The following is a 26,337-nucleotide window of genomic DNA, read 5'->3' on the forward strand; positions in this document are numbered from 1 at the left end:
ATTGACATTTAAAAGTAATTTATACATGTAGATAAAATATTTAGCCGCACTTGCCATGACTTGGTAGATCTTAAAACTAAGTTACACTAAAAGGATAGCAGGAATTACCAAAAATTTAAGCCGAAACAATAGACCAAGCTGTATGTGTTATTACATCATAATGTCAACTAACTAATGGTACAGATTTTGTTCATCACCAAAAAACAATGTTCCAAAAAACATTTTATGTCAAATAATGTCAACGAATATTTACAGATAACATATTTTACATGTGACTCTTTCTTTTAAAGGACAAATATCTAAAAAAAAAATGATTTCCATTCCATGGATAAAATTTAATATATTACCAATTCATGAGTATGTTGTTCTAAATGTTGCTTTAATTATTTACAGTAGTGCTTTTAATCATTATTTAATAATGTGCAGGTAATTGGAAAAAAAAATGGGTCAAAGGGAAATAACACTTACAGATTAGTTGAACTATTTTTAAAGTTATTTCCCCTTTGATTTACGAAACAATGCCTGTAAAATCTGTCCTGAAAGACAAGTGCGATGAGAGTGCGCCTGCGTACAACTGTTATTGTTAGAATTTTCAAAATGGCGCTGTACAGGCGATAGCTGCCGATTGTGTTTGTATATCATGCAGATTTGTTTTTAACAGGTGAATTGAAAATGGGAGTTTTTCATTACAATATTATGCATTTACGCAACATTTTACTCAAAGAATTTGGCGCGACACGTTCTCAGATGGACGAATGAACGCAATCTTTCTCTTGTACGAGTTATCTTACCTCCTCAAAATGATCAATCTTTTTTCGCCTTTTCTGATAGAGATGCCCATTGATTTATGTCTAGTTTAGAGTTATTTTTTTGAGATATTAAACTACTTTCTGTAAAAAACAAATAATTGACGATTATATAGTTCCTCGCAGCTACATCAGGATCAACTAAGATCTTGTTGTATTGCGTATAAATTATAATTTATATTTTTCAAATCCAGATCATGGCATATGGCCTGGCATGTTGTTTGTGCATAATTCATACATTAAAAAAATCTTTTACCTTTACTACAACAACTATTTAGGTATTTTGTCAAGATGAATGTGGACTAGTCTACAGCTGTTAATATTCAAGTTGGATATTATCACCACTTAGCTTTAAACATATTTATAGTGGATTGGGAAACAAATTATGTATTGCAAATACCTATTTGTTTGCCAAAACTGTACATCTCAAAGGTTCCATTAAAATTTTGATATAATAAATACAAATTATCTGACGCCCACAATGGAAAAGTGATTGTGGAAGGACGTCAATAGTTTAGAAGGGTCCGATTCTCTGGTCAAGCAGGACAGATTTCTAAATAGCAATAAGGTGTATTGGTATTATACCCCTAAACGAATCCGGGTCCGTTCGCCCCCTTTCACTTTCACACCTTACACGTTCGCATCCAATTTTTATTGGTTTTGTGTTTAAAACTTTGTAATCAAGTTTTGGCAAGTCAGTGTATTCCTATAAGTATCAGGGCTCACACTACTTCAGAATTAAAGGGAGAAGTGACTTCTCTTTTTGAAACTGATAGGGAGAAGTGGTGAGATTTGAAAGAGAAGTGCTCATTCGCGCGGTGCGCTACAATGTTTGGATTTTACTATAGTATAAAGGGTCATATGTAAATAATGTTCTTTTTATATTATTCAATTCATATCTGAGTATACAATTAAAGTAGCATTTCAAATTAAAAGTTGTTTAAGTTTTACTAAGGTTCTTGTGAGAAACTACCAACTAAATATTTAATATCTAGCACTAAAAAATTTTTTTTTTATTTTAAAAAATGTTAAGAAAATATAATATATCAATTACAATTTAATTCAAATCTATCTCGTGTATGAAATTCAGTGTTTCTCATAAAAAAATATAAAAGTTATTAAGCTGGGCCATAATATAATTAATAGTCTCAGAGTTAAGCAACTTTGAAACAATCCATAAAAATATAGGGAATTATATGACCTATCAATTAGATGTAACCAAAAGTCTGTTAATGCGTGTGGAATACGTAATTTTCCCCTTTGGGATCAATATTCTTCTGTCAGCTGTTCCATCCGTGCGTCCATAGTAATTATTGTAAAAGTACGGTTTTTCGGTCATAGCCAGTCCGGTTCAGATCCGTAGTTTAGAAATCTGTCAATGGCGGACGAAAAGAAAATTTACAAAAATAAACGATGTTTGACAAGTCATTTGGAAAGGAACATGACGTTTTTAATGCAATAAATGGATTGAACATTTACTGGAGGCAACTTTTATCATGTTTAAATGAAGTAACAAACTTATATTGCTGCCGAAATTTAGGTTGATGTACGTTTTCAAATAACAAGCACTGGAACTTGCGGAAATGCACGAAGTGATAAAAAGTTGTATTTTTATCAAATAACCTGCTACACACTGCAAAGACAATGCTCCAACCTCTTTTCTTAGAATAATGAATCGTTTATGTCTAAATTTCTGTAATTATCAATAAAAAAATTGATGTTTCATCAACTTTGTAAAAACTGAAAATGTCCGATGACGGAAGCTTCAGAGCACAGGGCGACTTGTTTTCGCATTGGGGGTCGGGGAAAGCGAAGTGACGGTCAGGGAAGCAGCGACTTCGCCCAAGTCGCCTGGTAGCTTGAGCCCTGAAGTATATTTGTTGTCATTGTCCTAAATTAAATTAAGACAACATGTTTTTTGTGTTGAATAAATCTTAATCTTTTTTTGGTTAACTTAAGTGTATTGCTAACTTTTATTTCATTGTTTAAAAATAAATTGAGACTATAACAAGGTATTTTTTTGTGTTGAATAAATTTTAAGCATGTTTTGGTTAGTGCATTACTATGATTTTTTTTGTTTCATTGTTTCAGATCAAAGGAGCCAAGCAGTTAAAATCTTTTAGTGTTTTTCATTTAAAATCCTCAATTTGTTTACTCATACCAAGCTAAATACATGCAGTCATGGCAGTATTTACATCAAATCAATTAAAAACAACAAACTTGATTTTCTAATTATTCAACTGGAATTGTATGCGAACAGACCTTGGGTGTGAACATGCAAGGTGTGAACGTGTAGGGTGCGAAAGTGTATTGGGCGCAAACGAACCTGATACTCCCCTGAACATATATTAATTTTCGGTGATGTAACTTTTGATTTCAAGATATTTTTGCTGTTAATTTTTTTCTCATTGTAAAATGATACTCTATTTTCAATTGTTGGGTATAATTTTCAGTAATGATCCATAGACAAGGTGAACATCTAAAACTGTTAACACAAGAAGTTTAAGTATAATAATTTTGAAGGTTTGACAATTTTGACATTCATCGCTTCTAAGGGGCCACAATTGTTTTATTATACCAAACTAACAGTGGAAGGGGATTTTGAATCACTAAGAGCACTTACTTACTTTAGTCAGTAGACATACAAAGTTTATGTTCAAAAATACATTAGTGTCTTAGAATTCTTGTTTGTACAACCAATGATTTGTACAGTATAAACACGGCAAAGGACCATTTATGAGAGATATCATCGGCACAAGATGATCTGCCAAATTCTTATTTCTTATTCTCTTGATCGATGGGCTTCCAGTAAACTTTGCCCTTTTATTTAATTACGTCTGTGACATCTCTTTCATGGGAGATAACTTATGTAATAAATACTTGCCAGTGATTAATAGGGTTATTCTCAGCTGTTATGAATTTTTAGGCTTATTCGTCCTTCCTTGCAATTAAATGAAAATTAGCTGAATTATTCCATGTCACGTGATAACATGTTACCCACTAGAATTGTATGTATAAATTAAATATATGTAAAGTATAATAAATGAATACAATTTTTACCCCAAAATAAGGTGGTACCCATTTATGAGGATTTTCCCCAATCAGATAATTGTTTGTTTCCTGTGTTACTTTTTAATTATGCCAAATTCTTTTCAGTACATGTACGTTATTTTTCAACTTGATAATTTCAAAGAAACGTGTGGACATGAATGTGGCAGCAAATGCTCATGAAGTCTATCCTTATTGTGTGTGAAAAGTCGTATTTCACATGTTTTGTGTGTGTTCTGTGGAAATGTTTGGTATTTTTATTAACTTCATACATACTTGAACTTAGGGATTATAGTGGATAATGAAGAACTGAATCTGTTATGCAAAAAAGTAAACTTCTGAATATTTTACTGAAAAACTAAAAAAAACAATAATTAGTTTCAATCTGAATTTGATTTTTAATGATTAATTTTCCAGGCTTGAATGAACTTTGAAATTCAATATTCATGTTTTTATATACTTATATTTTAGATACAACATGGCTACCAAATCTGCTGTTAAAACCTATGGTAAGGCCAACAGAGAAGCTGCTCAGAGTAAAGCATTTGATGATGCTCTTAAACCAAATTCAGCAGCGAACAGGTCAACATCACAGACTAAGTGGGGCAAGACTTCATTCAGTCGTTTAAGAGAAGATGATCCATTTGAAGTCACATGTAAAAAAGTCAAAATAGAGACAGAATCTGCAGATCCTTTCTCTTTTGATTTTGAAGATGGTGAGACAGTGAAAAAAGAAGTTGTTCAGGCCCCTGTTTTACCACCCCCTCCAACTTCAAACTCAGGGAGTGGATTAGGACGTCCTGCTATCCCTAATCTAAAGGTATCACATAAAGGACAAGAGCAAATTGTTGATAATTCTGAGAATATAGAGGAAAGAACAGAAGAGGAGGAAGATGAAATTCCTTTGTCTAATTTTTCTAGACGACCTGTACGTACATATTCACGTAGGAAAAAAGGGGGCGATGATGACCAAGAATCAGGTGATCAGTCTGTGGCAGTTACCAAAGAAGAAAATACAGTTCAAGGAAGGCCACAGAGAAGGGATGTGTTTTCTGATTCTCCTGAAAGAGAAATAGAGGACCCGTTTGCAGACCAAAATAGTAAAAAGAAAACTACACGAACATACACAAGGCGTAAAGAAGGTAATGTTCCCAGAATGATCACTAGTAAAACTCATGTTTTACATTCAGAAGAAGACAGTGAAGAAGGGTTAACTGTTCTAAACTTCAGAAGTCATTACATGGATCCTGCTGTTTATAGTCAGTTCAAGTACACCCCAAATAATGATGACCCTGTAGGAAGACTCAATAACAGTAAAGTTCTACAAAAATCAGAGATCAAACATGGCAAGGGTTCCACAGTCATTGTGGTTTGTTCCCCAAAGGTTCCTCCTGTTCCAGGACTGAAAAGTTATCTGAAAGAAAAGCCTAGAGGTCCAAAAGCCAGTCAGGAAGATCCTGTGTCCAGCTTCAATCAGGTATCAAACTTAGCTGAGGCAGCAATTTTGGCAAAACAAGAGATACAGACCCTGAATAAAAATACTAACTCAGCGTTTGACTTGACAGAAGAAAATTCTGATAACTTTACTTCAGCCGACCCTGTTCCTCCTAGGTCCTTCAGCAGGAAGACAAAATCATCTTCAGGTTCAGGGGGTTCAGCTGTTAGAGTCAATAGAATATTTAAAAGTAAAAATAGAAACCTTCCTGAAGAAGAAATCAAGCGTGAAGATTCACCAGTTAAAGAAGAGACACCACCTCCACCGTTACAGAACGAAGTTATAGCAGAAATTGAAAACATACAGCAAAATCCTGCTGAGAATTCATTTGGTTTTGATGATGGTGAAGAGTCTGAAATGCCTGATATTGTAGGACAACAAGCTGAAAGTATGGAAATTTCACAGGAACCTACCCCAATACAGAGTTCTCAGGAGTCCCAAGAAACTTGTGACAGTCCAATGGAAGACCTGAGTAGTTCACAAGATATCATGTCCAGTAGTCAGGGATCTTTAGATAGTTCACAAGACTCAGCTAAATCCAAGGAACCAGTCAAGGTGAAGAAAATATTCCGATCCAAGAATGCAAGAGTGGCAGAACTTCAGAAAAAGCCAACACTTCAGAAGGTAATACTGACAACATTTTAATCACTGTAAATATATAAATAAATATGTATATAACAAACATTGGTCTCTTAAGCAAGGTATATGTATAGGGAAAGGGAAATTTAAAACCAATTTTGTTAGATGACAAAATATTATTCATAAATATTACAATATTTGGTTGCATCAGGCTTTGGTGATCTTTTATATTACTGTTCATATTTCTATCTAAAAGTTATAAGATGGCATGTTGAAATATTCTAGTGTTCAGGGTTTCCGCTGGCGGTCGCCATTTTCGCAATTTGCGAAAAAATAATAATTGTGGCGATTAAAATTCGTCATTGGCGAAAGAATTTGGCGAAAGAAATATATAAAACGATTTATTTTCAACCATCTTGTTTGTTTACTTTTTTCGGATTTCTCGGTCTTTACCTGGTCAGACAATAATCGGAATTCACCTTGAACTCGTTAAGATTTTGACAGAAAATCAATAATCAAAGGACTAATTAATAAAGGTTTTGATTGTAATGAGAAAATGATATGGTAGAATGGCGTTCGTTACATGTCACTTAAAGGATCTATTAACGTGACTTTGCGACGCACGTGTTTGAAGCAAAATTTTGACGACTCTTCTCCTTCTTTTAATGATAGTCCAGAAAAGAAAACTTGCCTATGAAGGATAATGTTCAAAAGCAAGAAAGGTCTCTAATTTAAAACTTTATCATTTAACTTTGATATTGATAATTGATTGGAGTGGGTACATTTACTTTCAAGTCGTTTCAGTGACACACATGTTTCAAGCATAGTTGTACTTACACATGTATTGGCGATGGTATAGAAAAGAAAACTGTCTCTATAAAGAAATTTATTCAAAAGGTTGGGAACAACCCCTCGAATAAAAATAACCCTTCAATGTTATGACTACACCTTACATGAGGGATCAATGTCAAGTGATAAAAAAACTTTTCAGTCTTTTGTTTTGTTGTAAAAAAACACTTCATAGTACAAAAGGACACATGTTATTATTTTTTTTAAAACTTTCCCAAAGAACTGTGACATTTTCATGTAACCAAGATTATATTCCAGGATTTATATCTTCTTTAATTTCAAAAATAAGTGGTCCCCTTCTTTTAAAGTTGTTCAAAATATAATCAATTTTCCCTATACAGTTCTTTTTTTTTTTATAAGGTAAATGTTTAGTATTTTTATTTATTACAATACAGACCGTAAGAATAGGTTTAGAAAGTAATCTTAGAAAGCAATGGGGCAAAGTAATCTTATTTAGGTTTGAAGGAGGGGAATTCAAAAGAAAGATATATTTGTGTCATATGGCGAAAAAAATAATAAAGTGGCGAAAAATATATTGTTTTGGCGAAAGAGGTGGCGAAAAAAATAATTGACCCAGGGGAAACCCTGCTAGTGTTGAGACATAAAATGAAATACATACATGAAATTTTCCTCTTTGTTTCAGTCCATGTTGAATTCTGTCTATAACATGAGATCTTACTCTAAATTTCAGTTTGTTGAAGACTGTCTATAACATTAGATTTTACTCTGTACATGTATTTCAGTCTTATAGAACTGATATTCTACTGTATATTTCAGTCCCCGTCGAAGGCAGTGTATAATGTGAGGTCCACATGGCAGGCAGATATAGATGAAGAGGAGCGGGTAACAACACAAAAAAATGTGCATACTGCTTTGCTTGGCTTTTTAGTGTTATCAGTGGTGTTCAGAATAGAAAAATAAAATATTATGGAAATTAGACCAGGGGAGGGTGATAAATGTAAAGCTGTATTCTATATTTTGTTTTTTATCATGTTTATTACTTAAACAAATGGTTATCCTCTAGCACAGCCACATCTTGTTCAGTGCATGAAATTACATGTACATAAGTTAAATGGATTTCATCTTTCTGAAAAGGTTATTCTGGACACTATTGTATAATTGTTTTAATATGAAGATATAATGAAAAGTAGTTTTATTATAGAAATAACTCAGGAATTACCGGTATGTTAAAAGTGATCAATATAAGGGATCTAATGTTTTTTGCAATATATGTTTTTTTTTTAAAGCAAGGGCTTCTCTTACCATTTGATACTTGCCCTTTTTCCATCAAGATTTACTTGATTTTCTTCCCTTCAGCTCAATATTTTAGTTAAAATGATGTATCTTTTAACACCAAATTATATAAAATATGTAGTTTTAGGCCATAGTTTGAAGTTGATTGCTTCTAGATTAACTTTTTATGAGCCAACAAATAAGAGTTTTTTGTAAAGTTGCATGATGATTTTAAATGTTTATATCATGCATGGATATAATATATAACAATTATTTTCTTTTACCTGTTTATGTATTTCCAATTACATTGATTTAGAAAAAGTATTTAGAAAATTTAATGTTGTGGTTTATTTCTCTGCTAACACAAGAACATTAATTTTTGCATAAGCTTTTATTCTTTATTTCTTGAAATTAGTAGACATTTGTGATTGCCTTGCTCTCTGAGATTAGTATTAAGCTGCATTGTTTGAACTTTTTTCTGTCCATTTTAGACTTTCACATTTTTACAAGTTATATATGTACCATTTATGTAAAACTACACATGTACAGCATTTTACTAATGACTATAAAGTATTCCTAATGATTGCTTATATGTATGCATTTCTGTCATGTTTTATATGCTGTTCCATGTTTTTCAAATTTGTTTAATGACATTTTCTTTTCCATTTAAGTGATAAAAAAAATCTATCAGAAAACATAACTCCAATAAAAAAAAAATCATGTTGAATACATTAGCATTTTGAACATAACAGGGCCAAAAATAAAATATTGTTTGTTTCCCCTCACACGACCGACCCGGTAAAATCACCACGACCCGAAAAATTTTATTGGCCATTCTTGTCCATTTTTTTTTTTTTGTTATGTTGGTTATTGGTGTTATCTTTCCGATGCTGTAGTCAACGATCGTTGGTTTTTTGTGATACCTTTATGATGCTGTAGTCAACGAGCGTTTCAAATCAAGGCATTTTTGCAAGGAAGCGTCTACATGATTCGGAATCAAGGAAACAAAGCCACACGATTTGTGTGCAAGGGTGATATTTTTTGAAAATATAAAAAAGTCTGAAGCATCTTTCAACCCGCTGAGTGCATCTTAATTTGTTTTGTATCTAACCTCTGTTCCTGAATCGTGCTTTAAAATCTATCTACTTACTTTGTCTTTGAACAGGTTGGGCACAAGTCAGGAAATGTGGGATACATGTATTCCCTGCTTTCAGGGAACGTCCCTGTTTTCTGGTGTAAAAAAAAAAACAGTTTAAATGGGATTTCCTTATTCAATTTATGGCATGAACATTACAAAAGGGCACGTTTTAACGTTATAACTGCATCCGTAGAATTTGAAATACTTATTAAAAGTATTTTAGGAAATACAAAACATGAATATAAAGTGAAGCCGTGTTTCTTCTAGAACTCGAAAAAAACATACAAATCTTTGTTTAGGAATCAATTGACCAAGCTGCATGATCCAGGTGTAACTGAACATAACTAAATTAAGGTAGCACAATACAAAGATTTTTCATCCCCAATCAATGAAATGAATTACATCAGTTTAAAGTTGTCTGATTGGGAGTAACAAAATCTTTGTATTGTGCTACCTTAATGTGTTCACTTCTATTGAAAATTTGTATTCATTGAATTTTAATTCCCAAGTGATTAACATACATGTATCTTTTTGTCATCTCATAATTGATGATTAAGGTATGAATTGGTGAACAAAGGAATTGTTTTGTTGTGAGTTATGCATCAAATTTGACTTGAAATAAACTTGATTTTTTAACTAAAAAAACACTTGCTATCATTAAGCATTGTTATCACAAGTAGAATATGCGCTTTTGTAGATTTCATTACATTAAATGAATAGGAGAAAAGGAGGTTCCTGTATAATGTTTTGTTTTAACACCAGAAAACTGGGGTGTACACTGAATTAGAATACAGGGAATACCCCACTTTTCTTGACTTGAGCCTTACCTGTTGAATTTTATACAAATTCAATATAGAAAACCATATCAAGGAATAAAATAAAATGATTTGCCTACCTACCTACCCATACCCTAACAACCTCAGTCGGGTGAGGGGAAACAAAGATATTTTTAATGTTGGCCCAACATACCTGTATCTTTATTAAACTTTATTTATCAATCTTGAGAAAAGATTGCAAGATCCTATAAACAGATCAGATTAAACATAGTGATCAATCAATAGAAAATTAAAATCAGTGAATTTTCAAGTTTTCTAAAAGGTATATCTCTTCAAAATCATAAGACTGAATTCAAGTAATAGTCAGTTTTATTTACAGGTTGTTACCATGAAGTTAAATTTTGAAGGATAAAATGAGTACACAAAAACTGACAAAGGTTTATCCAAAATAAAAACATCTATGTAGTTAAATTTCATTCTTCAGAAAATTTAAAGTAATTTGATAAATACTAAAAATGTTCACATTTTTTTTTACTGATTGTGAGATGTATAGGAAAAGATATTATCTTAATCTTATATGCATTATAAGTCATTGTAAGAAGTAAAAATTAATACATGGATTTATATATTAGAAATATGCAACTCAGTGCTTAATAAAACTGAAAATTCATTTGCGTGCTATGTGCATTCATGAATAAATGTGTTTGGACACTTGTTGAATATATTTTAACATTCTTATTCTTGATTTAAATATTCTATGAAATTTTCACTTTTTCATGTATTTATTCTTCCAAAGACTGATCAGTTACTTCTCTGGAATTGTGATATTTTCTTTTGATCAATATAAACATATACAATATATATATAATACTCAGCCTTCTTCATATACTATCTCAACTATGTATCACTTACCTGAATCTTTATATGTTTATTTATATTGAAAGTCATGCATCATTGTACCTGAAATACTGAAACCAAATTTTATAACAGTATTTTTGTATTTGCAGAAAAAGCGTGAGGCTGACGGACCACCAAAGCTTACACCAGCACCCCCAAGTAAAACAGCTAAGAAGCCAACATCATCAAGAGAGGGTTCCCCTGCAGAGATGCCACACCTAGTCAGAGCTGTACACTGGGGCAACAGAGATGGTGATGATGCTTACACCTCTGTTCATGTACATAAAGAACACAAAGAGGTACACTTATAATTATTTCTCTGTTCATGTACATAAAGAACACAAAGAGGTAAACTTATAATTATTTCTCTGTTCATGTACATAAAGAACAAAAAGAGGTACACTTATAATTATTTCTCTGTTCATGTACATAAAAAACACAAAGAGGTACACTTATAATTATTTCTCTGTTCATGTACATAAAGAACACAAAGAGGTACACTTATAATTATTTCTCTGTTCATGTACATAAAGAACGCAAAGCAGTACACTTATAATTATTTCTCTGTTCATGTACATAAAGAACACAGAGAGGTTCACTTATAATTATTTCTCTGTTCATGTACATAAAGAACACAAAGAGGTACACTTATAATTATTTCTCTGTTCATGTACATAAAGAACACAAAGAGGTACACTTATAATTATTTCTCTGTTCATGTACATAAAGAACACAAAGAGGTACACTTATAATTATTTCTCTGTTCATGTACATAAAGAACAAAAAGAGGTACACTTATAATTATTTCTCTGTTCATGTACATAAAGAACACAAAGAGGTACACTTATAATTATTTCTCTGTTCATGTACATAAAGAACACAAAGAGGTACACTTATAATTATTTCTCTGTTCATGTACATAAAGAACAAAAAGAGGTACACTTATAATTATTTCTCTGTTCATGTACATAAAGAACAAAAAGAGGTACACTTATAATTATTTCTCTGTTCATGTACATAAAGAACAAAAAGAGGTACACCTATAATTATTTCTCTGTTCATGTACATAAAGAACAAAAAGAGGTACACCTATAATTATTTCTTTGTTCATATACATAAAGAACACAAAGAGGTACACCTATAATTATTTCTCTGTTCATGTACATAAAGAACACAGAGGTACACTTATAATTATTTCTCTGTTCATGTACATAAAGAACTCAAAGAGGTACACATATGGTTACAACTATTTTTGTGTTCAATTACATAAGAAACACAAAGATTTGCACACATGTTTTAATTATTTCCCTGTTTATGTACATAAGAAACACAAAAATAAACTATTTGTATCATCATGTTATGTAAGTAGTTCAATTGAAACAAAGATTTATTTTGTATTAAGGGGGCTCCTGGGTATAAATCAATTTATTTTTCTAATATAGGATTTCGCTATATTTTTTTATAAATGAACTTTATCATATACTTAAAAGAAAAATGAAATAAAAAAATGGGGTCACCGTTCATTTAAGCTCACAATCTGCCTCCGGAAGAAGCGTACATTTTTGTTAATGTCCTTATTCTGTTGAACTAATAGGAGAAATAGAGGTAATATCGAAATAAAAAAATAACCTAAATACAGAAATCACTTAAATTTTACAATTATTTAGTTTATGTACAGCTTATATGAAAACAATAATAAAAAATATAGGTCACTGTTGAGTTAAAAGAGATATTTCAAATTTAATGCCAAAAAATGGCATTTTTGCACCAAAGGGAGATAATTTGGAGCTTTTTCAATGATATAAACATTTTAAAAGTCATCTGGGGCCAAACCGAATCGATTTTTTTCCATATCATAAAGTAATAACTAATAGTGTAATAAATAAAATTTGTAATGAAAAAATAAAGGTTCAATTTTTTACTGAAATTTTTGTACCCACGAGCCACCTTCAGAATGTAGAAGCACATGATATTGTTATATAGTATGCTCACTTTTTGGCTTTTATTGGACAATATTTCTAAAAAAAGATCAGAAAAAAATTTGGAGAAATATGTAAAATTGAGAGTGGAAATGGGGAATGTTTCTAAGAGAACAACCTGATCAAATATAGAAAACAGCCAAAGGCCACCATGGGTCTTCAAAAAGAAAAGAACTACAACCAGTGGTGTGCTTCACCTGAACAAAAATTTGTACTAGTTCAGTGATAATGGACGTCATAATTAAGTTATTTAACTCCAAAACATATAAATGAACTAAAATTAAAAATCATACAAGACTAACAAAGGCCAAAGGCTCCTGACTTGGAACAGGCACAAAATTTCCCTCAAGCTTTATAAAACTTGCTTTATAAAAATGTTTGTTACAAAAAAAATTAATAAAAGTATTGGGCCATAAATCCACCACCAAATAAATTCAAATCATTAGACGTCCAATTGATTAGTTTTTCTTTAATTAACATATTTTAACTATTGATTACAGCTTTATACTGTCGTAAAGAATGTAAAAGAAGCTCATGAAGTGCAGGAACATGGAGAAACACAGGAGTTTGCTGATGATATTGAATATTTGTTAGCAGGTTTAAAAGAAGGAGAACCTATGTCTACAAGATGTCTAAGGTTAGTGGAAAACACCCTGCAGCTTTATATCTTTTCTCCTATGACACCAAGTTCAATGAGTTTGTCCTATTTGCCTTTATACTTTTCATAAAAAAATCCTGTTGATTAATTTAGAAATGACAAGAAGCTAAGGTTCCATCTTCCTCATGCAGATTTAACTTTTGTAGATTTAAATATTATTTTAAAGTCCTTTTGATCATATAGCATAGTATTGAAGTATGTATACATCCTTAGCTTTCAATTTTGTGGTTTGAGTTTTCCTGATGGAGATAAGAAGGGCTTTGGACACCCTAAATATATCAATTTTTATTTTCAACAATATCAGTCCTGTTTAAACTTAAAGTTACATACTGTCTCATATTCAGAATTATTATTAGAACAAGAAAAAAACTCTATTAAAAGTATGATTGTATAAAGAACATATATCTCTCCTGAATTGAGATGCTCTTTTTCACTGAGATGATTTTTATATTTTCAGCTGTATTGGACTAGCACAGAAGTGTATATCTGCATCATTTAGAATGCATCTGAGGGCCCATGGTACTGTGACTGTTATATTTGGTAGTCTACAGGATGCTGGTTCTGACCCTGTAAGTAAGATACCAGTCTAGGGCAATGTTCTTGTTTGGAATTAAGGGCAGAGAGGCACAGTGTTAAGATTTTATTAGGGGATATAATAGTCTTTAGACTAACTAATTGATCATGATGGTAAAAAAAAAAGATAAATTGTTATATTATGGTGGTTTTAAGTATATTTGGGTTGTAAAAAGCTTTTTCCAGGAGTTAAAATTATTCTTTTGCTCTGAAAAATATTAATTTTTCTCTAGAAAATAAAAATGTGTAGGCCAGGACTAAAGGGGTATAGGGTGCACAGAAAGGGCAGAGTAGGGCTAGTTGTCCCTCTATTTTGGGCTAGCTAGGACATGATGTAGCATAAATGATTAAAAATCAGCAAGTGATCAAACAAAAGAAATTGTCCCTCAGTTCTGTTTTATTTAGGTTAAGATCTAAGCAACTTAACATTCATACTCCATCTCTAGAATGCTTAAACAGACATTAAGATGTCCACCTGATTTTTAGGGGGGGGGGGGGGGCACTAAGTTTTAATGTTGTCCGTCAATACGTCCCAAAGTTGGTTTCTGTTCTCTAACTTAAGTTTGCCTCAACGAAATGTTATGGAAGGTATACACATTGCTTATTACTATAAAACACAGATCAAGTTAGAATTATGGTGGTGCAATATAACATTTCTAGAGTTATGCTCTTTACAAATGGAAAAATTGCTGAAATTATCATTTCTGTTCTCGAACTTAAGTTTACCTCAACTAAGTTTTATGAAACTTACACACATTGCTGTCAGAATACCACATAATGCAGATCTAGTTTGAATATGGATGGTGTTACTTTTACCGTTCTTAAGTTATGCCCCTTTATAAACATAAAAATTGCTGAATTTTTGGCATTTCCTTTTCTAACTTTAGTTTGCCTCAACCAAATGTTATAAAACTTTTACAGACTGCTTTAAACAAAACACACAAATCAAGTTTCAATTTTGGTGGCATCACTATAACCATTCTAGAGTTTCGCCACTTTACAAATGGAAAAATTGATGAATTTTTCATTTCCGTTCTCTAACTGAAGTTTGCCTCAACCAAATGTTATGAAACTAATACGCAATGCTTTTTATCACATATTACAAATATGTTCGAAATTTGGTGGTGTCACTATTGTTATTGTTACAAATGGAAAACTTATTGAATTTTTCATATTTTGAGAATATTTTTTAAAATTTTACCTATTTTCCACATTTGATATTTTCAGCAGTATTTTATTGAAATTTACCTATTTTGATTTTGGGTTTTTCAGGGGGTCAGGGGCCCCCCCTTTTGAGAAAAAAATTTGGTTGATTATATAGGGAATCATGAAGGAAACGGGCCCCCTCTTAGGTAGTCAGTGGGCCTTCACTTTTGAAAATTTCTGGATCCGCCACTGGATTATGCTTTTATATTGTTAACAATTTAAAGTCTGAAGTAAACAAAACATATATTTAAATTATGATCAGGGCACATTTTTTGATGAAGAATATTATATTTTCCCTCAAAATTTTACAGAGTTTAGCCTTATGTACAGCTTTGATGATGTTTATGTTGAGTCGAGACAGATTAAACATGGATCTAGACAAGTCTAGTCTAAATTTGATGTTAAGACTTATGGAGGTCGATAACCAGAACAATGATGGAGGAATGACCGCTGCAGGGAAACGAGCCCTAAACAGAAATATTGAACGTGCTAAGGAAGTTTATTTCCAGTTACAGAAGGAAGAAGGGAAAGAAAACCAAACTGATCTTGAAAGTGTTTCTGTAAGTCAAATGAAAGAAGGAAATATTAATTTTCAATGGAGCATTTCTGAAATCAAAATGGGACAGATCTTCAAAAAGATTGTTAAATCAAAACATACATTGTATTTAAGGGAGGGACTTTGAAGTTTAGATAAACATCTATAGAGGCTATATTATTATTTTCTTACTCTTTTACTGTTCCAAAACATGCATCCATAGATTGGATATCAAAGTGCGCTCCCTCGTTCTTATGTTTATTTTTATTGAACAGCCCTCAATTGTTTAAAAAAAAAACACATAGAAAAACAATGATCTAAAAGAGTTTTTTGAGTTTCACTTGTATAAATTAAATGCATGTAGCCATGGATATATATAGTGAGTGTCTTTTTGATGAGTCATATTATGGAAAGGATCTAGAACTAAAAAGCTACTCCTCTAAATAAACTATAGATTCCTATTGTATTTATAAGTTAAAAAGAGAAAGATTTTTTTTTTTATCAAGGTATACTTTTTATAAGATTTAGTTAAAAGTTGACCAGAAATCTAATACAATCTAAAATTAAGTTTGATCACTCAATAGGTTTCAATTGAGAAGAGGAGGGAATTAGAACTGTGTAAGTCTGAGGCTTAAAAATTGCTTAAAAACAGGAAGATGAAGCTCTGTTTATTTTTTCAGACTGGTAACCTTGCAATGGAGTCATTACTAAGTCTGACATCACGGGGAGCTGGAGAATGGTTTAAGGAAGAATTAAGAACACTTGGTGCTTTAGATCATATTGTAGATACAGGTAAATATAATTAAGGGCAGTTATGGCCCTTTATAATGTTAAATGATAGAGAGGTAATTATTTGTGTCCTATGGACACTCAATTTATATTAATTATAAAAAGGGAGATGTATGAATTACAACTATCCACCAGAGTCAAAACAATAGGTCACCATACAGCTGTCAACAATGAGCAAAATATATACAATCTACTCAGGTATCAAATGCATTCACAGGACAATATGTAAAACAATTTAAGATAAAAACAAAAGACCCAATTTATGACAAAAAACAAATATGACAGACAGCAAAAAAGAAAACTAGTGAATTTAAGGTTTATGACTTAGAACATGCACATAAAGAATGTGGCAGGGTTAATTTGATATGTAAGCTTGAAACCTTAAATAGACTTGAGAAAGACTTTGAAGGAGTAATGTTGTCAAGATATCATATTGCAAAATCTGAGCAGCCTTCTTCACACAACAATAGTTGATACGTGAAATCTTTCAGTGAAATGGTTTGATTTTTTTTTATGGACGAGACATTATGTATTACTTGTTGTTTTATTTTCCAGTTTGTTCCTGTATTCAGGCCATAGGAGATGATACAACTTTACTGTATGATAGTACTCTAGAAAATATTAAGAAAACAGACAGATGTTTACGAGTATTGGAAAATGTAGGGAACACTTTCTTTCTTTTAAAAATGTTAAAACTAACTACTTACAATCTAAAAAAAATACAGCCATATTAGTCTTGTCATCCTTTACTACAGTCATATTTAATAGTTGACATATTTAAAAATTTTGTAACAACTTTTATTTTGCAAAAAATGACATTGTGTAAAATAATCCCACATGTTCATTGAGAAAAAAAATGTTTGATTCAGGAATGACTGCATTGGATTTTAAGAGTTGTCTCCATTAAGTGGCATTTGATTGTCATAAATGCAGTTTTTACTAGCACCTCAGAGAAGTTCCATGGAAAATGCTATTTGCAGTATAAATCTGCATTTGATGGTTGCAACTCCTCTTCATTTTTATGCCCCACCTACGATAGTAAAGGGGCATTATGTTTTCTGGTCTGTGTGTTCGTTCGTTCGTCTGTTCATTCGTTCGTCCGTCTGTCCCGCTTCAGGTTAAAGTTTTTGGTCAAGGTAGTTTTTGATGAAGTTCAAGTCCAATCAACTTGAAACTTAGTACACATGTTCCTTATGATATGATCTTTCTAATTTTTAAGCCAAATTAAACTTTTGACCCCAATTTCACGGTCCACTGAACATAGAAAATGAAAGTGCATGTTTCAGGTTAAAGTTTTTGGTCAAGGTAGTTTTTGATGAAGTTGAAGTCCAATCAACTTGAAACTTAGTACAAATGTTCCCTATGATATTATCTTTCTAATTTTATGCCTAATTATATTTTTTATCCAATTTCACGGTCCATTGAACATGGAAAATGATAGTGGGAGTGGGGCATCCGTGTACTTTGGACACATTCTTGTTAAGAAATATTTCCAATGAGGTTTGAAAAATGTGTTATATCTAAATCACATATTGAACAATCTGTGAAAAATTGGATGAAGCAATTGGTAGCAGTTAACTACTATCTATTTCAGCTGATAACAAAAAATCTGAGGATAACAATTTTAAATTAGTTATTTCTTTACTGAAATTTTGCAGACAAATACTAGCAGCTAATTTAGGGCTGTTGAACAGTAAAGAATATGCATTTAATACATGTGCATAGAAAATTTATTAGATTCTATTTGTTATAACAAATATATCATATTAGAAATTGTAAAAATCAAACATATGGTTGGAGCAAACACACTTCTCTTCAAGTGTCACCACTTCTCACATTCAGTTACAAAAAGAAATGTCACTTCTGACTACGATTATTTAGAAGAGTGAGCCCTGATAATGTCTGTTGTTAAATCCTCGTACTGAACTATTGGTTATTTTTATGCCCCATTTTTATGGGCATTATGTTTTCTGGTCTGTTCGTCTGTCTGTCCGTTCGTCTGTCCTGCTTCAGGTTAAAGTTTTTTTTCGAGGTAGTTTTTGATGAAGTTTTAAGTCCAATCAACTTGAAACTTAGCAAACATGTTCCCTATAATATGAGTTTTCTTATTTTAATACCAAATTAGAGATTTTATCCCATTTTCGCGGTCCACTGAACATAGAAAATGATAGTGCGGATGTGGCATCCGTGTACTTGGGACACATTCTTGTTTTCTTATATATGGTATCTATTGAAAACCGTGATTTAATTTAGGTACATTAAAAAATAGAATGAAATTCAAAACAGTGTGGCTGTGGCCATTGATTGACACATTAAATTCATCCATTGACTGGGACAATTTAGTGAACGTTTGTCTTTAACGACCACTGTTCATGACGTACCTGCGATAGACATTTAAACTGTGGGGTCACCAAAGGTTTCTTAACGCCTTTAATTATAAAATAATTCGAAAAATTAATCAGGAATAACCTTTATGTTTTGATTTATATAATTGATAATAGTTATTTCCGATTAATTTTTCGAATTACTTTATTAAGGTGTTGAGAACCTTTGGTGACCCCATAGTTTAAGTGTCTTTAAAAAGTACATAGTGAGCAGTGGTCGTTACATACAAACGTTCACCTTAATTGTCCCAGTCAATGGATGAATTTAACGTGTCAATCAATGGCCACAGCCACACTGTTTTGAATTTCATTCTATTAAATTTTAACAAATGATTTATAATTATTCCCCCGCTTTAAAAAAGGGGGGGTATACTGTTTTACCTCTGTCTGTCAGTCCGTCCGTCAGTCCGTCCATCAGTCCGTCAGTCAGTCCGTCCCATGAAACTTTCGTCACATTTTTCTCAGGAACTACACATCCACCCTTTCTGTAATTTGGTATCAACATTTATATATGTTAGCCATACCGTGTGATGCGTTTTCAGATTCATCACTTGACAACTTCCTGTTTACCGAACACTTGTATGATTTTACACATGATAGCCAAGTTGAAAATTTTCGTCACATTTTTCTCAGCAACTACAATACAAGGATTTCTGAAATTTGGTTTCAGGATTTATATAAGTCAGCTATACCGTGTGATGCGTTTTCAGATTCATCACTCGACAACTTCCTGTTTACCGAACACTTGTATGATTTTACACATGATAGCCAAGTTGAAAATTTTCGTCACATTTTTCTCAGGAACTACAATACAAGGATTTCTGAAATTTGGTTTCAGGATTTATATAAGCCAGCTATACCGTGTGATGCGTTTTCAGATTCATCACTTGACAACTTCCTGTTTACCGAACACTTGCATATTTTTACACTATTAATATTATCCACTTGCGGCGGGGGTATCATCAGTGAGCAGTAGCTCGCAGTTTCACTTGTTTATGAATGTCTGGTGGTATTTTTAAACAACATGCACTTGATTTAACAGAAAACTTTTGTTTTTCAGGTGATATTTGTGAACACAGAGAATCAGACATATTTAATGTCATACAAATCAGGAATTATTGGTTCATCTTGTTGCAGGTTAGCATTCAGATAAAAGTTTACAGATTTTGATTTTTGAATATTCGACTCAGTTTTTTAACTGACTTACAAGTCCTACAATTATAATTATAACACCAAATATTTGAACATTTTCCTGTTAAACTAGTAACATTTTGTCAGTTTAACATGCCAGTATTCATACCCTTAAGGGCATACGATACAGTATTGAACCTGTATTTACAAGTTGATGAAAATTTGCATATAGGCTATTTTTTACCTCATTAAATCAAATATGTAATAAAAAATATACCTTCATGTGCTACTTTTTGAGTAAAATGAGTTCGAAATTTTGTATATTTGCTCAAAATTCAAATTTGTGTCCGTATTTTCTTTTTCGAAAGAAAGACATAACTTTTTTGTTTTAAAAGATAAACACAAAATGTTTTTTGTTAAATAATCGGTAATTTCTGTATTTTATAAGTATCATTAAAAATTATGCACTTTTTATTCCGAAATAACTCTATATTTATCAAATGTTCATGAATAGAGTAAAAAACGTAATTTTTTGCTGCATGCTTATCAAAATTAAAAAAATTGCGCTATTTACAGTTTTATAAAATTTGGGTCACATAATCTCCTTGCAAAATGAAACAAATTGCTGTTTTAAAAAATAGGGGTCCATGCACTCGTTTTCAAATTAAATCAGTTTGAATGATAAAAATCAGTCGAAAAATGCATCTTTTCCCCGATATGTCAGAGTTTGACGTCGCGAAAATAACATTTTACGTTAGCAACATCATTACATTCCCTGTAACTGTATCGTATGCCCTTAAGTCATCCTCTCTTTAAACTATGATTTTGGTTTTAGTGAAATTTAAAACCAAACAAAAATTGCAGTTTTAATTTCTTGAATAAGATTTAAGAAATAGTATCCAACAGAGGTTATTATAGCTGCGGACCGTAGCTCTTAGGTCCTTATGCTATTTTTTGACTATTTGCAGACCATAGAGCTATGGATATTACGTACCTATTTATGTTTGAATATTCATTTCCTTGACACTATTAGGCCACACCAATTTGATTCCTTGTTCGACGGACCCGACTGCACCTATTTTTTTCAAGACAGAATATTTTAATTTTTTTATATTCCCGCTTCCAGCATCCGGAAATGTTATCATGTCCATTTCCCGCTCCTTTTTTTTTTTTGTAAATATTATAAAAAGATATCAACATTTGTTTTTAAAATCACAGTCTAACCTGTATATAACGATTTTAAACATAAAAGCACCCCACCACACTGTGTAAATATCTGTGAGAATATTTTTTTCAGCATGAAACCTATTTATCCAAAGTGGGAGTGCTCGATATAAATTTATAACAGCAGAAATACCTGTAAAGAACAAAAGTTGGTTTCTTTCCCCCTTACTTATATTCCCTATCAAAAAATGTTCGTTGTTAGAATAAAGTACAAAGAACTTCTGAAGGATTTGCCTTCAACTGCAATTATATTGTATGCTGGCGAAACAAAACTATCCATAGCCGCTGGATGTTTATGCACCTGTCCTGATTGATTCAGGGGCCTGTCGTTCAGCAGTTATCGTTTGTTGATGTTGTTCATTGGTATTTTCCCATTTGGATTTATAAATTAGATCGTTGGTTTTCCTATTCTAATTGTATACGCTAATAATTTTGGGGTCCTTTATAGCTTGCTGTTTGGTCTGTATCAAAGCCCTGTGTTAAAGGCCGTACTTTGACCTGTGTTTGTTATTATCAGGTTGAGGACAACCCTCCCTCAGACAAGGGGTCATTTTACTGATGTAGAAAAGAAAATAGAAACACCAAGGATTTGTATAGTTCTTCTATACAAAACCTTTGAAAACTTAGAATTTTGTACTCAAAAAGAGGAGAGTTAGTCATATTTTAAACAACTTTTTCTATAAGAGGGGTCCACTTATTTTGAATAATATTAAACTGTTAATGTAAATGTGTTAATTTAACATGGTTAAAATCCAGGAATATTACAAAATTCTTGGACATGTTTTGACTATTTAATAACAGATAGATATATAGTTCTTTCAGAAAATATGAGCCCTTTTGTACAAACAAATATATTATAACTTGTATTGATCCCTCATAAAACATCTAAAAGGAATATTTATAACATTAAGGGGTTGCCCCCAAACTGATTATAACTTGGATGGAGAATTGTCTCATTGTCAGTCACACATACATAGACCAGATTTAATTATTTCTTGGTGAACAGGGAAAAAATACTTCAGAAATTAAAGAAATGTCAAAGTACAAGTGATAAATCAAGTTTTAATATTGTCAAAACCTACTATTTTATGTTTACAAAAAAAAATTATAATCGCTCGCCTTTACTTTTCAAGTTTTGCCTCAAAAATTTACAAATTAAATATTTTTTTATTAAAAAAAAAATTTTCAAATCGCTCGCTCGCCCCATGTTTTGGAGTTCAAAAATCCGTAGAACAAGAAATTAAATTGGTGTGACCTTATCTAATTATTTCCATTTGTATACATTCTCCATTTATTTTGTTAGGCCATATTGAACCTCATGGTGACGTCACGAAAAACAAGAAAAGATAACTCTTATAGGAAAGCACGTGTTAGTTTGTTTACGTTGTCTTTTATTTTAGGCCACATTTAAAAGAATGTCTGTTTCCCCTCCCCCGGGTCTACCCTTTGTAAACAGACCAGGAAGGCAGGTTCTTTTTTTTTTTTTTTTTAACTGGATGTGATTGTCATAGCATGGTCACATGAATGGTTTGACTTGTCCAGTCCAGGCCACTTATCAGTTGTTTGTGCTCAATTTGAGTGTATTTATTTAGATTATCAATCCTTCTGCTTTCAAGCAATTTCCAAAAATGGAAACAAATTATTTTCAGGAAAAAAATAATTACGATTTTTTTTGTGGAAAATAATTTTTTGACCCGGGGGCTTATTTTTGACCCGGTTGGGGGGAGGGGAAACAAACATATTTTTAATTTTGGCCCTATTTTTATGACTTTTTGAATGAAAGTACGTTTAATTAAAGTTAGATACCAACGGAAATAATAATTCTTTCTAGCAATTTAAATATTCAGTATGAATAAATATTGTAAAGTCTTATAAACACTCGATTCTCGCTTAGAAATAAGTAGACAAACCAACACATGTTTTTCTATAAGAGTTATCTGTTCTTGTTTTTCGTAGGCGTTCCTCACCTCCAACATAGGAGATCGAGGATATTTGAGTTATCTTTTCTTGATTTTCATGACGTCACCACGAGATTCAATATGGCCTAACAAAATAAGTGGAGAATGTATACAAATGGAAATAATTTGATAATAGTGTCAAGGAAATGAATATCCAAACATAAATTGGTATGTCATATCATAGAAAAATATCTAACAAAACGAACTATATATATTGACAAGCTTTGCATGGATTATAAACAATAATTATTGGGAAATAAGTGCGACCTGAACCTGGGTCGCAATTCCGAACAAATCTGTAGCTCTATGAAATAGTCCTAAATTGGATAAGGACTTAAGAGCTACGGTTCCGCAGCTAAGGTTATTAAATTTATCGTTGCTTTGTTTTATTTCGATACTTTCATCTTAATTGTTACATCTTTGTTTTCCAGAGCACTAGAAATCTGTCAGAAGTTTTTACCCATTTATCCATTACCAGATGGACCGAAACTAGACAAGGAGTCCTATGGATATGTTGTGTATAAAAGTATACTAGCAATCCTCTCAGTGCTACTCAATCTAACTCATGAAAATGGTAAATCTTATATATATATATATATATATATATATATATATATCAGATATACATGGACATTACAATTAATAATATTTATATCAGACATATAGATTGATTTTGAAACATGAACACTACAATTAATAATATTTTTTTCAGTATTTGGTCCTGACTATGTGTATAAGAAATGTGTTTCTATTTGCATTCTCACATCTTTTATGTGAACAGATTAACACTTAACTTTAAATAATTAAAGAAAAGGATGCACCAAATATATTCCTCACTAAAAGAATGCTTGCTGGAACATATGGCGTCCATTGTTTCAATTCTTCTGCCTTTTGGTTCTTTTGCTAGTCAGAAAAGCTTTCATATTGAATAACATTGTTAACCTTCCTTTGTAAATTTTTTTTAGATCAAAAAGATTTTAAGTTTTCTTATTTGAAATAGCTTTATGATTGTGGTACAAAATGGGGAATATCTGGATAGGGTAATGAATTTTTGTGCTCTCCCCCTCAGTTGTTTGTGAGTGGGTCCCTTCAGTTTACAATTCAATGAAATTCATTTATATGACATTTAATTCTATAATCAGAGTCGTAAGGTGGGTACCTTCATGAAGAATAATGGTAAAAATGATGGCCAATTATCGTTTTCAGTAATTTTTGGTGGATAACGATAAAATGTACCCTTTCTTATGATTGCTTGATTTTGAATCATGTTAATTTTTTCCAAAAATAAGGATAATAATTTGAGACCTGACAGATTAAGATAAGGATTTAAGGAATCACGGTAAAATTTTAACCAATTTGACGGTAACGGTAGCCAACAATGCCCATTTGAAGCCTGACAGTAAAGGGCATTACTTCCCTCCATAATGTACTGTAATGTACAGTCATAATAAATTGCCCAACAGCGGATCATAAAAGTAAATAATATGAGTTAATATCAGTCATGTACAGTTTTATATTTTTTTATGTTTTTTTGGGGGGAGGAATAATAATAGATGAATTGTAATTTTATAGTTCACTGGTTACAAAGCCATCTATATTGTATGTCTTTTACCACAGAATTTGCCTGTACAAAAGTTGGAGAGCAAGAGGACTTCATAAGTACAGTATTAACAGCCATCTTACAGACTCCACAGTATGTCCCACAAGATCTCAGATATGATATCCTTATACTTGTAAGTATCTATCTATTCCATCTTACAGACTCCACAGTATGTTCCACAAGATATCAGATATGATATCCTTATACTTGTAAGTATCTAGCTATTCCATCTTACAGACTCCACAGTATGTCCCACAAGATCTCAGATACGATATCCTTATACTTGTAAGTATCTAGCTATTCCATCTTACAGACTCCACAGTTTGTCCCACAAGATCTCAGATATGATATCCTTATACATGTAAGTATCTACCTATTACATCTTACTGACTCCACAGTATGTCCCACAAGATCGCAGATATGATATCCTTATACTTGTAAGTATCTACCTATTACATCTTACTGACTCCAAAGTATGTCCCACAAGATCTCAGATATGATATCCTTATACTTGTAAGTATCTAGCTATTACATCTTACAGACTCCACAGTATGTCCCACAAGATCTCAGATATGATATCCTTATACTTGTAAGTATCTACCTATTCCATCTTAGACTCAACAGTATGTCCCACAAGATCTCAGATATGATATCCTTATACTTGTAAGTATCTACCTATTACATCTTACAGACTCCACAGTATGTCCCACAAGATCTCAGATATGATATCCTTATACTTGTAAGTATCTACCTATTACATCTTACAGACTCCACAGTATGTCCCACAAGATCTCAGATACGATATCCTTATACTTGTAAGTATCTAGCTATTCCATCTTACAGACTCCACAGTATGTCCCACAAGATATCAGATATGATATCCTTATACTTGTAAGTATCTAGCTATTACATCTTACAGACTCCACAGTATGTCCCACGAGATCTCAGATATGATATCCTTATACTTGTACGTATCTACCTATTCCATCTTACAGACTCCACAGTATGTCCCATAAGATCTCAGATATGATATCCTTATACTTGTAAGTATCTAGCTATTACATCTTACAGACTCCACAGTATGTCCCACAAGATCTCAGATATGATATCCTTATACTTGTAAGTATCTAGCTATTACATCTTACAGACTCCACAGTATGTCCCACAAGATCTCAGATATGATATCCTTATACTTGTAAGTATCTACCTATTCCATCTTAGACTCAACAGTATGTCCCACAAGATCTCAGATATGATATCCTTATACTTGTAAGTATCTACCTATTACATCTTACAGACTCCACAGTATGTCCCACAAGATCTCAGATATGATATCCTTATACTTGTCAGTATCTACCTATTACATCTTACAGACTCCACAGTATGTCCCACGAGATCTCAGATATGGTATCCTTATACTTGTACGTATCTACCTATTCTTAGTGTTTCACGCAATACTTTAAAAAAGGGTCAAACATT

At 32.0% G+C, this 26,337-nt stretch overlaps 1 protein-coding gene across 2 annotated transcripts in view; it reads left to right on the top strand.

The window, feature by feature from the left end:
• Window positions 1-561: 561 nt before the first annotated feature.
• Window positions 562-26,337, top strand: part of LOC143045777 (wings apart-like protein homolog) — a 31,373-nt gene continuing 5,597 nt past the window's right edge. Inside the window, exons 1-12 of one of the 2 annotated variants that reach the window (XM_076218525.1) lie at window positions 562-661; window positions 4,326-5,973; window positions 7,555-7,638; window positions 10,932-11,120; window positions 13,301-13,437; window positions 13,916-14,027; window positions 15,549-15,797; window positions 16,453-16,564; window positions 17,117-17,220; window positions 20,006-20,082; window positions 23,690-23,832; window positions 24,876-24,991. In XM_076218525.1, the coding sequence (XP_076074640.1) occupies window positions 4,333-5,973; window positions 7,555-7,638; window positions 10,932-11,120; window positions 13,301-13,437; window positions 13,916-14,027; window positions 15,549-15,797; window positions 16,453-16,564; window positions 17,117-17,220; window positions 20,006-20,082; window positions 23,690-23,832; window positions 24,876-24,991 (2,964 nt within the window). In that variant the 5' untranslated portion in view covers window positions 562-661; window positions 4,326-4,332. The remainder of the gene's footprint in view (window positions 662-4,325; window positions 5,974-7,554; window positions 7,639-10,931; window positions 11,121-13,300; window positions 13,438-13,915; window positions 14,028-15,548; window positions 15,798-16,452; window positions 16,565-17,116; window positions 17,221-20,005; window positions 20,083-23,689; window positions 23,833-24,875; window positions 24,992-26,337) is intronic. The other variant, XM_076218526.1, reaches the window with a different exon arrangement.

This window comes from Mytilus galloprovincialis, chromosome 9 (assembly GCF_965363235.1).
Source record: "Mytilus galloprovincialis chromosome 9, xbMytGall1.hap1.1, whole genome shotgun sequence".
In the NCBI taxonomy this organism is placed as follows: Eukaryota; Metazoa; Mollusca; class Bivalvia; order Mytilida; family Mytilidae; genus Mytilus; species Mytilus galloprovincialis.